The 13,708-nt window shown below is 42.2% G+C and overlaps 1 protein-coding gene across 1 annotated transcript in view; it reads left to right on the forward strand.

The window, feature by feature from the left end:
- The first annotated feature begins 457 nt into the window (after positions 1–457).
- Positions 458–13,708, forward strand: part of LOC149222822 (uncharacterized) — a 496,388-nt gene continuing 483,137 nt past the window's right edge. The window contains exon 1 of the mRNA XM_089387688.1: positions 458–670. Coding sequence (XP_089243814.1) covers positions 619–670 — 52 coding nt within the window. The 5' untranslated portion in view covers positions 458–618. The remainder of the gene's footprint in view (positions 671–13,708) is intronic.

Consider the following 13,708-nt stretch of genomic DNA (forward strand, 5'->3'; position numbering starts at 1 on the left):
ATAAGTCTCATCATATTTATGTTGCCACATGCTGTACTTGTGACAAGATTACCCCACACAATCCTACGGCACAAATAATGATGTCCCAATAAAACTCTAATTCTATGCCTCAATCAAAATTTGAAAAAATAAAAAATAAAAATATTATTATTATTTTTTTCAATATACATTTTATTCAAAATCTGGATATATATATATATATATATATATTTTTTTTTTTACTAAAGTACGTTTCATATCATTTTGGTTTAAATATTTTTTTTTATGCATAAGCAATAAATTTTGGTTAATTTTTTTTGTCTGGCAAAGATAATTGATAAGTCAACGCATTTTCCAATGCGTTAAACGCTGCGGCCGCAGGGATAATAATTGAATTATACAAGTTGTTATATGGAGCCAAATCTCGCACGACAAATCAAGCCGCAGGGATAGTAATCGATGACACCGGAGGCAGTTTATTCGTTGACCATGTTACGACATGAACGTTATATATATAAAATGTGATTCTCCAAAATCGAAACCTAAAAACCCACATATATCGATGGACTGTTAGTCTGCAGAGGCGCTGAACTAACCTGCTTTTACTTATCGCTTCATTTGAAGTTTTAATCGTTTGACATGGAGCTCAAGGGCAAGGTTGCATTAGTCACTGGAGGAGGAGCTGGAATTGGTCAGTGCATATCGTTTTTTTAAATTTGTTTATTGTCTTTAGGAATCACATAAATATAGATAGATGAAAGCTTGCAGTCTGAGAATTGAATTCTAAGCAAATTAGTTCAGGACAGAAATATACATTCGATTATGGATTGGATCAAGGTGTTTCTGTCATGGATATCACCATCTCTTTGCATTAACGTTATGATTGATCTTTCTTATCCATCTCTTTGCATTAGCGTTATGATCGATCGTTCTTTCCTTTCTTATGTCATGCACGCTTCAAAAGTCCACCCCCTAAATAATATATAGTCTTTTTTGGACTGGGCTTTAGCTGAAAATTCATTGTAGATTGGTTGGCATGTCGAGCTGTGGTCCAGTGTAGCCCGTGGGAGTCTACCACAAATAGACCAGCTTCGAATTTCAGCACATTTCCGAATGGGATCTACCCGTAGTCCTCGAAGCGTCATGTCCCAGGAGTTTCAATCTTGCCTTGCCTTGCCCAAAAAATTGGTGGTTTCTCCTTGAGAAAAAAAGGTTGCGATCCCACCTTGCCACAAAATTGGGTGGTTTCTGTTAAAAAAAATTGCATTAGATTGGTGTATTGGCACATTTAGAAAGATGACAACCTCCGCATGTTAACTTTTTAGCTCAAATTTAATACTGTATGTGACATATTGGTACAGGTGGCATATTTAGATGATTACTTATGGAACTAGTCACAGCTTTTTAATGGCAGCTGGTGTTGTATTGGTCATGGGTGAAATCTAAATGTTCCACAATTTAGATTTTTTCCGGAGATTATTGTTAGCGTCGGGTAATAAAAGAATTGTTACAATTGTAATTTTTCGTTGCTGAATTTGCATTTTTGATTGCCAAAATGCATTCAGCACCTTCAAAAATCTCTGTTGCACCCAGATTGTGCAATCTCAACCATTGATATTCATGACTACAACGATTCTTCCAAATTGTTAGCCAGATTCTTCCAAATTGTTAGCCAGATTCTAGGAAAAGGTCCAAATCAAAGCATGTTTAAATAGAATTTTAGCACATTTTGTGTCATGTCCCACAAGTTTCAATCCTGCCTTGCCCCAAAATTGGGTGATTTCTCTTTTTTAATTTCAATCTCGGCTTGCCCCAAAATTGGGTTGTTTCTGTTTTTTAATTTCAATCTCTCTTTTCTAATTTCAATATTGCCTTGCCTCCACCTTGCTACAAAATTGGGTGATCACCCTGGCCAATAATTGGGTTGTTTCTGTTAAAATTGTAGTTACTTTAGATTGGTGTATTGGCACATCTAGAAAAATGACAGCAGCCACCTTTTAACTGTGTACGTCAAAGTTAATACTATATGTGACATATTGGTACATTTGACATATTTATATGATCACGAAAGGAACTAGCCACTGCATTTTAATGGCAACTGGCATCGTTTTGGTCATGGGAGCAGTCTTAACGTTCCACAATTTGGACTTTTTCCCAATCATCACCGGAATCTGGCTATAGACGAATTGCTGGAAATGTAATTTTTTGTTGCTGAATTTGCATTTTTTATTCCAGAAATGGATTCTACACCTTCAAAAACCCCTCATGCGTCCGGATTGTGCAATAAGCAATTGATATTTGCGACTCCAGCAATTCTTCTAATATTTTTCCCAGATTTTAAGCAAAAATGTTCAAAAAAGATGACCGGAAAAGGTCCAAATCGTAGCATGTTTAAACTACCCGGTAACCATGTTTGGGGAAAAGAGAGTGAAGAACAAAAGAACAGAAAGTTCTGACAAAAAATTGTAGGTCAAAATATATTTGTTTTCTCAAGAATTTCAGAGAATAAGAATCAGGGTATTGTTAAATAAAGTTCTGCAGATGCCTCCAATATTTTGATCCTTAATGAATTACACACAACCTAGGAAGATGATTTGAACAAATAGGCATTACTATATTTCAGAACAAATATAGATAATGCAATACCCTGGTTTTGATCCCCGGATTAATAATGTATACATGTATATGATGAAAGGATGGAAAACTTAGCAATGTAATAACTTTGAATATTAATAATAAAAATACAATCATTGGCCATAGATGGACAAGGATAGAGTTATAGTGTAATGTCTCCTATGGATAAACTGCCCAAGGACGGACGGATTAGCATATCCAACCCTATAAGCTATAGTCATTGATAAAGGGGGGAACCCATCATCCAATGTTTGGGGCAACATTGAGTGAATTTTGGGTAGCTGAGGAAAAAAGTCCAAATTGGGGGTTGCACATGAACCTCTCACATTAGGTGAAGGAAGAAAGAGCCCCACGAAGAATCTATAAATAAGGGAGAGTTAGAATTATTTTGTCATCTTTGATTTGGATTGGAATATTTCTGATTTTGTTGAGCCCGAGCTCTGAGAGTTTTAAGACCCATTCTTCTTGATTACTTTCGATGGAGGTGATCCCACCCTAGCTAATCCCATCTAGTTTTTGTGGAGCTGATCCCACCCTACCTAGACACATATTTTCTTTGTTCTGGCACAAGTTATTTTCTTGGAGTAAATCAAATCTCTTCTGGCCAGCTAGGAAGATACTCTCTGGATCAAGGAGTTTACCTTCTCATCCAAAATCTGAGGTTGTTCTAGAGATAGTGAGAGTACAACTTGTGCTAGACCAAGGATTCATGCACTGTTTCATTACCCATAATTAGGGCCATAAAACCATTGAGGAAGGAAACTGTTTGTTCCAGGCAACAAATTTCAAGGTCTGAAGTTACAATGAAGGTTTGAGGTAGTGAGACATATCTAGGGTGTGATATTCCCACTTAGCATTTTGCTAAGTGAAATATCAATTTTGATCATTTTTGCTATAATGCACTGTTGCACTTAGGAAATGTGGGTTTAGAGGAGCCACACATGATTTTTGGCTTAGAGCACACCCAAACATTAGAGCTGGAGGAAATATTGCGGCCTTAGTGGAGTGTGGGGACCACCTCATGGGAATTATGACCCACATGAGGAATATGCTCTCATTGGAGCGGATTTGGTGTGGGGAATTCGAGTTGGGCCCACATGGGCATTTTGGAGGCTCCTTGACAAAAAGAGGAAGAGACACTCAATTCGTCATTCATTCATCATTTGCAAAATTGTCTTTTGACAATAGCATGCTTGAGCTGAAGCCAAGTCTGCAAGTGTTGTTTAGCACACGAGTGTCTCCGAGCAGAGATCTCAACCCTTGCTTCGGTGGACTTCGAGTGCCAGCCCAAGGAGGGAGTTCTACCCTTATCAGTTTGTACCAGCAGCAGGGAGTCCGATTTCAGTGAGAGGTTCAACTACAACAACGCAGGGATTGCGCAGTTCATGGTGGAGGCACTCTAGGAGGTTGAGGAGTGAGGTGTGGTTGAGGCTGAAACTTAGGGAGAAGGCCAGGGAAGTATTTTGGTGAGGATTCCAGCTTTCTGGAGGCCATTTGCAGTAGGATTTACAGGTGGGTCGAATCACCCAATAGTTGAGCCATTGAGGGAAAATAGGGCCGAATTTCCGAGGTCAATCATTGACCAAATCCTTCATGGGTTATTCTGGGTATTTGGTGGAGAGGTCAGGGTTAATTTCCTAGAATTTTCTGAGCATCGGAGAGGACCCTAGCTACAGTTCTATTCAGCCAACAATGTCTTTCTAGGCATCTTTAGCGCAGAGCTAGAGCAGCGCAACAACAGACTGGAGAAGGGTGACTTATCTATCATTTGAGGCCTTGCTAGTTTGCCTTGAGCAAGCCTAGGTGTATTCCTTCTAGCACCATATTGTGCACCCTTTATTTATCAATAAAATGGCTCAGCAACGTAGTTTTTGGTGCAGTTTCTTGGTCTGGTTGTGTGCTTACTGCTTCATGAATTTTTGTCTATGTTTGCTTTGCATATTTATTGTAAATTTTTGCTTGAGCTGAAGCCATGTCTGCAACTGCTATTTAGCACACGAATCTCTCTGAGCGGAGATCTCAACCCTTGCTTCGATGGACTTCGAGTGCTAGCCCAAGGAGGGAGTTCTACCCTTATCAGTTTATATCAGCAGCGGGGAGTCTGATTTTAGTGAGAGGTTCAGCTACAACAACACAAGGATGCACAGTTCATGGTGGAGGGACTCCAGGAGGTTGAGGAGTGAGGTGTGGTTGAGGCTGAAACTTGGGGAGAAGGTCGGGGAAGTATTTTGGTGAGGATTGAAGCTATTTTGGAGGCCATTTGCAGCAGGATTTACAAGTGGGTCGAATCACCCAATGATTGAGCCATTGAGGGAAAATAGGGCTGAATTTCCGAGGTCAATCATTGGCCAAATCCTTTGTGGGTTATTCTAAGTATTTGGTGTTGACGTCGGGATTAATCTCCCAGAATTTTCTGAGCACCAGAGAGGGGCCTAGCAGTAGTTCTATTCATCCAACATCATATTTCTGGGCATCTTTAACACAGAGCTAGAGTAGCGCAACAACATATTGGAGAAGGGTGACTTATCTATCATTTAGGGCTTTGCTAGCTTGCCTTGAGCAAGCCCAAGTGCATTCCTTCCAGCACCATATTGTACACCCTTTATTTATCAATAAAATGGCTCAACAATGCAGTTTTTGGTGCAGTTTCTTGGTTTGATTGTGTGCTTACTGTTTTATGGATTTTTGTCTATGTTTGCTTTGCATATCTACTGTAAATTTCCCCTAGGAATATTGCAGTGGTATCAGAGCTCATAGACTTGGCGCAACCGCAACACAGTCTATGACACCGGAGGATAGGCAAAACGTGACATACCGAAGGCAAAGGTATAGGAGAAAAGAAAGGCAGTTGCATATTACCCCTGATCCTATGACAACCGAACTAGAGGTTGTAGAAACAAACATGGGGGACAATGAGGGAGACAAAAGGAGTGAGGAAAAGGAGTTTTCTCATCTTTTGTTGAAGGTTGTGCAGGACTTGTCCAAGAACATTGAAGAAATGGGCCAAAGGAATAGCAACGACAACAAGGGTAAGGGAGTCCAAGGGGATTTCCAATTGGGGGAAGGATCTGGCACTTCGCAGCACCATGCATCCCTTAATCCCAACATGCCCCTTATTCCAAACACACCCCCTATGTCTACCATTCCCACGTTCCTAACCTCTGGAGCTAGTGGGCAATTGGAGCAGGACGATATGCCTTATGGGGACTATTTCTTGGAGTATTAGTCCTATGGACCTGATTTTTGGAAGGCCATCACTTTCAGGGATTTCTGCCAGTTGAAGGGCAATAATAGGCCTAAGGGACAGAGTGGAGGAGGCTACACACAGGGGATAGACTTGCAGCACACTATGGGGAGGTTGTTTCTCCCAACTTTCGATGACTCTTCCAAGAGCTTAGCCAAAGCGTGGGTTGAAAAGTTGGATGTCTATTTCCAATTGAATCAGATGACGGAGGGAGAGGCAATCAAGATTGCCATATTGCATCTGGAAGGGGAAGCTCATGACTGGTGGTTCCATGGGCTGACCACGTTGGGACATCCAGGAGTGACTACTTATGATGATTTCACCAAGAGGGTGTTGGAGCGGTTTGAAAGGAAAGATCCTGAGGAGTACTTTGGGGAGATGACAAGGCTCAAGTAGATCGAGAGTGTTGAGGCATATATTTCAGAATTTATGAGGTTATGTACGATGGTGCTGCATTTGTCGGAGTCTAAGAGGATCTACATGTTTGTAGAGGGGCTAGCAGACCCATTACGAGGGTTAATGAGGTCTAATAAGCCCACTACATTATAGGACGCAGTAGGGAGATCCCGAGACCTACAGGATGCCCTACCTAGGGCTCGACCACCACTACCCCCCAAACAGGGTTTCCAGCAAAGCGGAAGAGACACTAGGGCTCCACTATCGAGGGCCAATCAAGGGCATAGACAGCTGGATGAGGAGACTCGTGGAGACCTCCGGAGGAGGAAATTGTGTTTCACCTGTCAGGAGCTGTGGGCACCAGGCCACAGATGTGCAGTGGGCAAGGCCCATTATATCGAGGTCTTCTCTGACAACGATGCAAAGGATGAGACATATTTTGAGATGGGTGGAGATGATAGTGCAACACCTTAGGAGGGAGGACCACCACCACCACCACCAATGGAGGGGGAGTTTCCTTTGCACCTTTCGGAGGGGTCCTTGCATCACTACGTGGGGTACCCAAGTTTTTGACCCTGAGGATCAGAGGCACTGTTCAGGGGCAGCGTGTATCAGTTCTGGTGGACAGTGGGGCTACCCACAATTTCATTGATGCCCAGTTGGTTCAGAGGAGGGGCATCACAATTGAGGAGTTTGAGGGATTCTCAGTTCTTGTGCCTAGGGACAGGACCATGCAGTGCACACGCTACGTGCCAGCCTTGACAGTGACCATGGGGAACTACTCCATGACATATCACTTCTTTGTGGTGGATGTACTGAACACCAATGTGGTGTTGGGGGTCCAGTGGTTCTATACACTTGGCAGAGTCACAACCTATTAGAGGAAGTTGGAGATGGATTTTGTAGGGCTGGATGGCAAGCGCGTGTTGCTACGGGGAATGCACTCATACCCACCACAAGTGAAAATTCCAAAATCCGGAATCCTACTGCAACAACTGATTAAGTTTTTTCTATTTGTTAAATGAACCGAACAAATTATTTACTGCATCCTACTGTAAATATCGAAACTAATACACTGCAACCTTCACAAATACAATACTGCAGAAGAAAAATAATGCGGGAATAATAGATACACACATAAATACACAATTATTTTTGGACCAATGTCCCCGGAAAAACCCAACTTGTGAAAATCGGTGCAACAACTGAGGGTTTTATCATTATGCAGTAGTAAATCTGAGTACAAAACTACGGATGCTCAAATCTAGCAATCCATGCAGAGAAATGACTAATAGAAAGTCTAGTGAGAAAAATCTCACTCCCACTGGCTATCCGACGTTGACCTTGGCTCAAGACGAGTTGCTCTCTGCTGCCTCTGTGCAGTCCATGTTAGGGTCCCACCCTAACCCCCTTTATTTATGTAATAGGATCGAGTCATAGTTATAGTTAAGTAAAGAGTCAATAAAGCCCATATTAATAATTGTAAGTGGTTAACCTGCATTTAATGAAGGGACCACAGTTAGTTGCAAATGGGCCATGGTATTAGATAGATGGTATTAATAAGAACCATGGTATTGCCCCATGGTATTGCATGTATGAATCCTATATAAAGTATAGAGACTCCCCTCGAGGAGCATCGTGCGAGCTCTCCTCTATTGGAGGCAGAGTTGCAGGAATCGCCCCCCCCCCCGGATCCTAGGCCGGAATCGCGTCCCGTACGGAAGCGTTCCGGAAGCGCCAGCAGAAGCGCGATTCCATTTTTGACGAAGCGCGGTTCCGAGTTTTTGGAGCGATTCCTGGTTTGAACACATTTCAAGTTTGAACACCTCCGTGACCTCTGCACAAAATTCAAATAACAGAAGATCTCAATAATTCCCACGCAATTGTCATCCTCCGTCGAGCTGGTTCCCTGTATGATCGATTTCTGAGAGGTGATTTAAACGCCGGGCTGTTAGCAAAAAGACGAATCGGTTTATCATCAGGTGACAGGTCTTCTCGTCCAGTTCCCGCTGGCATTCACGTTGGCGTATCAGCCCTCGATCTCGTCGTTCTGGTCCTTGCACGCTATTTGATCCATCGCGTGGTTCATTTGCGTGGGCATCAAAATAATTCGCCTCGGCAGCCAGGTAATGTATGAGTGGTGATGCGTTTTCTTCCTTCTATCAGCGTTAAAAGTTGCCTGCGTTTCTCTGTTGACGGCTAGGTTTTCTCTGCAATATCGTTCAAAGCCTTCGATCTTCATGCGTTTGGATTTACTTATCATATATTTCATGATTATCGTATAGTTTCGGACTCTCATCGTTTTTTTTTATGAGTTTTACTTTGTTCCTTTTTAATCTTAGGGTAGATTCATACAAATGAAATAAATGGGTTAGCGATTGTAAATAGATTTTAATTTATTTCTAGTTTAGTTTAGGTTTTCATATGTGCCGTTTGAATAGTTTCATTTAGTTAGATATAAATTCACAAAAATCGAAAATCCATATAGTCTGTTTTAGATATGCTTTAGATTTTTTTTGTTATATTTAGATTTTAAATTTTTGAGTTTTCATTTTAGTTTAATTTTGATTTGTTTTGATTTTTTCTTTTAAAATATATATTATGAAAATAAAAAAAATATATAAAAAGGTTTAGGTTTTGTTTTATATTTTTTATATAGTTTAGTTTTAAGCTAATTTAGTTTTAGAATTTTAATTATTTTAGATTTTTTATGTCTTCTACAATTAATTTGGTATTTGGGATGTTTGTTTTGAGTATAAATGCAAAAAAATATAAAAAAATATATATATATAGCAGACGCTTCCGCGGACGCTTCGCTTCCTAGATTTTTGGAAAATGACGCTTCCGCGCTTCCGCTTCGCTCCCGCTTCGTGCAACATTGATTGGAGGTTGCCCCCTCGAAGAGGCAAGTGAACATTGCTTTCTGAATAATAAAATACTTGCTGTTATTTCTTATTGTTCTATATTCTGGGTATATTTCTTCTGATATTTGGTATTCTGGTATCGTCTTGCAGGTTAAGAGCATAACAAGTGGTATCAGAGCACTTTCCAGGGCCTTTGGGATTTCCAATTTTTAGCATTTTTTTTTGGCTAGAGACGTGTTTCGGCGTCTTTAAAGCACGGGATCTGTCGTTGAGCGCATAAACCTGCGGATTTGGTGAGGCATGCACGCAGGAAATACAAGAGGTGGTCAAGCTTGTTGGACTCCCTTGTAACCCTTGTGGGTACCCCTTCGAGTAGTAGTGCATTAGACAGAACCGCGCACGGACTGTCTTCTAAGTACCCTCTGGGTATATCGGAAGCCCCCTAGCTCCCTTGAAACCTTGCCATAGATAAACCGTCGGCTGTCTTGCTGCTACAGTACACTGAGAACAGCACTCGGAGAGATTACTCGCGCGTACAATAGGGTAGTCGGGTTGTATGGCTAAGGGTACGGTTGATCCTCCTTGGTTAGTGCCCTGAAAAATTGGGCCAAGTACTACTGTCAGACCCTTATGTATATTGCGATCTGTAGCACCTGACACTCCTGGAGACCATAGTTCCCTTCTCTATCTCTGGATCACGCATAATATTTGCCAGATCAGATCTCGCAAGTGGGGTTGTGTCACAGCAGCAGCACTCAGTTCTGCCATTCATATCTATTAGAACAGCCATTCGGATCTATTAGATCCATCAGTTCCACAGCAGTAATCAGTTCCGTCGTTCAGATCTATTAGATCAGCCATTCAGATCTCTCAGAACCATCAGATCCGCCATCCAGATTTGAGTAGTTGTGTGGGTTCCTATACTTGGGCGTGATTTTCGTAGGACTTTTGGCAGCATTGGCATTTCTGGGATTCGGCTACTGCAGTATTCCTAAGCAAGGAGTAAAACTCCGTTCGGAGTAAAAAAAAAAAAGTCTGAGACCCCCCGGGGCATACCGATGCGCACGCAGGGAAGGAAGCGGCCCGAACTACTGAATAAAAGAAATAGGTAGGGGGGGATCTCTTCTTCTGAGCGGTGGGTGGGATCCGCTTATTGGTGACTTAGCCCATCAGAATCAGGACGATGAGCTGAGCAAGGTGGTTCCATTCAATTGTTAGAGCCAAAAAATTCGGTTCTCAACCTAAGACTTTGAAGAGCCTGAGAGGATTTTTGGGTCTCACAGGCTACAACCGCAAATTTGTCCGCAATTATGGTCGCATTGCTAGGCCCCTCACTCAACTCCTCAAGAAAAATTCATTCCTCTGGAATGATGAAGCACAACAGGTCTTTACAGCTCTCAAACATGCCATGTGTTCCACTCCAGTCTTAGCACTACTCGACTTCACCAAATCTTTTGTGATAGAATGTGATGCTTCGGGTACGGATATTGGGGCGGTCTTAATGCAGGAAGGTCGACCCTTGGCCTTCATGAGCCAACAACTAAGTGGGAAGAATCTGGGACAATCTACCTATGAGAAGGAGATGATGGCCATCTTACATGCAGTAGATACCTGACGACCATACTTATTGGGGCGCCTTTTCCAAATCCGCACAGACCATCAAAGCCTTAAATATTTTTTGGGCAACGCCTATCCTCACCACAACAAAATAAATGGCTCGCCAAAATGCTGGGATATGATTATGAGATAATTTACAAGAAAGGGCGCAAAAATATTGTAGCAGATGCATTATCCCGCTAATTTGAGGAGGAAAGTACCTTGCTCGCAATTTCCCTTCCCATTCCAGAATGGATTGAAGAGGCTCGCAAGGAATGGTTTTCACATCCCTGGCTCTCCCAACTCATTAATCAATTGCAGGCGGATCCAAATTCCACAGCAGGCTACTCGTGGCAGGATGAGATTCTTCGCTACAAGAACAAAGTCGTAATATCACCAACATCCACCCTCAAAAGCCACATTTTGGCGGAGTTGCACTCATCGCCCACTGCAGGACATTCAGGGTTTCAGAAGACGTATGCTCGCACTCGAAGATCTTTTTTTTGGACAGGTATGAAAAAGGACATTCTTACTTTGTGTAGCTGAATGTGACGTCTGTCAGCGCCACAAAGGAGAAACAGTCAAATCCCCAGGCACATTACAACCATTGCCCATCTCGGCCTCAATCTGGTCGAAGGTTTTTATGGATTTCATTACGGGTCTTGCAAAGTCAGGAAACAAGTCAGTCATCCGTGGTTGTGGACAGACTTTCTAAGTATGCCCATTTTTGCGCCCTACCCCACCCTTTTACACCGACTTTGGTTGCTCAATCTTTCATGGATCAGATCTTCAAATTGCATGGCATGCCCACTTCCATTGTGTCTGATCGTGACCCGGTCTTCACCAGTAACTTTTGGCAGGAACTCTTCAGGCTACAAGGTACCCAACTACAACTCAGTACTTCCTATCATCCACAAACTGATGGTCAAACTGAAGCAGTCAACAAATGTCTGGAAACCTACCTTAGGTGTTTCACTTCAGAAAAGCAACATCTCTGGGTACAGTGGTTACCTCTAGCTGAATGGTGGTATAACACCAACTATCATGCCACCACCAAAATGACTCCATATGAAGCAGTTTATGGTCAACTCCCTCCTTCCCCTACCTCTTATATTAAGGGATGCTCAAAGGTACAAGCAGTGGATCAACTCCTACAGAACCGCACAACCATGCTGGCCCACCTTAGAGAGAATCTTAATCAAGGTCAAAACCGCATGAAGCAATAGGTAGATCAACATCGCTCCGAACGCCAATTTCAAGAAGGGGATCAGGTATTTTTGAGGCTGCAACCATATAAGCAAACATGACTCAAAGACAAGGGTTGTCAGAAACTATCTCCAAAATTCTACGGACCATATCAAGTACTTCAGCGCATTGGAGAAGTTGCCTACAAGCTCGCTTTGCCACCCATTGCAAAAATCCATCCTGTTTTCCATGTCTCATGCCTCAGGAAAGTGATTGGGAACAATTGCAGAATTCAAACCAGTCTACCTACACTGGATGAAGAAGGGTCCATCTGGCTCTAACCTGAACAGGTTCTTGATACACGCGAAAGGCACATGCGTGGCCGCATGATCAAGGAATTCCTCGTCAAGTGGAAAGACACCTCTTCGGAAGATGCAACCTAGGAACCAACCACTATTCTTCAACAGTTTCCGCAGCTTCAGCCTTGAGGACAAGGCTATTCTTATGGGGGAGGGCATGTTAGGGTCCCACCCTAACCCCCTTATTTATGTAATAGGATCGAGTCATAGTTATAGTTAAGTAAAGAGTCAATAAAGCCCATATTAATAATTGTAAGTGGTTAACCCTCATTTAATGAAGGGACCACAGTTAGTTGCAAATGGGCCATGGTATTAGATAGATAGTATTAATAAGAACCATGGTATTGCCCCATGGTATTGCATGTATGAATCCTATATAAAGGATAGAGACTCCCCTCGAGGAGCATCGTGTCTTATTTTGTAATCGAGCTCTGCTCTATTGGAGGTTGCCCCCTCGAAGAGGCAAGTGAACATTGCTTTCTGAATAATAAAATACTTGCTGTTATTTCTCATTGCTCTATGTTTTGGGTATATTTCTTCGCATATTTGGTATTCTGGTATCGTCTTGCAGGTTAAGAGCATAACATGATCCGACATTGACCTTGGCTCAAGATGAGTTGCTCTCTGCTGCCTCTGCGCAGTCCCTGCGTCAGCCTACGTAGTGCTGCGTCCCACAACTCAGACCAGCGTATCTCTCGGTGATCAACCGCTGTTTGGAAGATCGATTCTCCTGGCCTCCGGCTCCCACTCCGGCTTCTGGCATTGAATCACTGCTTCTCCCCAACAAAATATGGATTCCCCTTTGAAGCATTACACTGCCTCTCTTCTTTGCGCTGCCTCTCTGTGGCACTCACTGCCTCTCTACTATGTACTTACCGGACTGGAAACTCTCCCCTCAGCCTTACTATCCTTGTCCCTTGTGAAAATTCCTATACTCAAGGAACCCCTACTACAACAAAATTGAATTTACTTCTCCTACTTGATTTTAATATACATTATCAAGTTATTTTCTGAAAATACTGAAGTAAATTACTTCTGCAGCCTACACCAATTTAATTTGATTACATGAAACAAGAAACTGAGCAAAGAACAAGATGCATGGGACACTGTTATTTTTGGACAAAATAGTCCCCGAAAAAACCCAATGCGGGGAAACTGGTGCAACAACTCTGAGGGTTTTATATTATTAAGCAGTAGTTTTGAATACAATGTTGGATGCCCTCCTAGCAATCCAGTTATAGAGAAAAATATCATGGCGGAAAACTGAGTGAGATTACCTCACTTCACCCAACAGTTTTCGGCTGATTCGGCAACAGAACTGGCTAACCCTGACTATCTCTGCGTTGGTCCCATAACATTACTTTAGTTTGCTTTAAATACTGTCTTGCACAAAATATACCTATTAAAGTGAGTGTATTCATGATTGCAACCAAACGTTCTTCGTTCTACAT

The sequence above is a fragment of the Pinus tabuliformis genome, chromosome Q, assembly GCF_031772625.1.
Source record: "Pinus tabuliformis cultivar Carrire ecotype Pingquan chromosome Q, CPIR1, whole genome shotgun sequence".
Taxonomy (NCBI): domain Eukaryota; kingdom Viridiplantae; phylum Streptophyta; class Pinopsida; order Pinales; family Pinaceae; genus Pinus; species Pinus tabuliformis.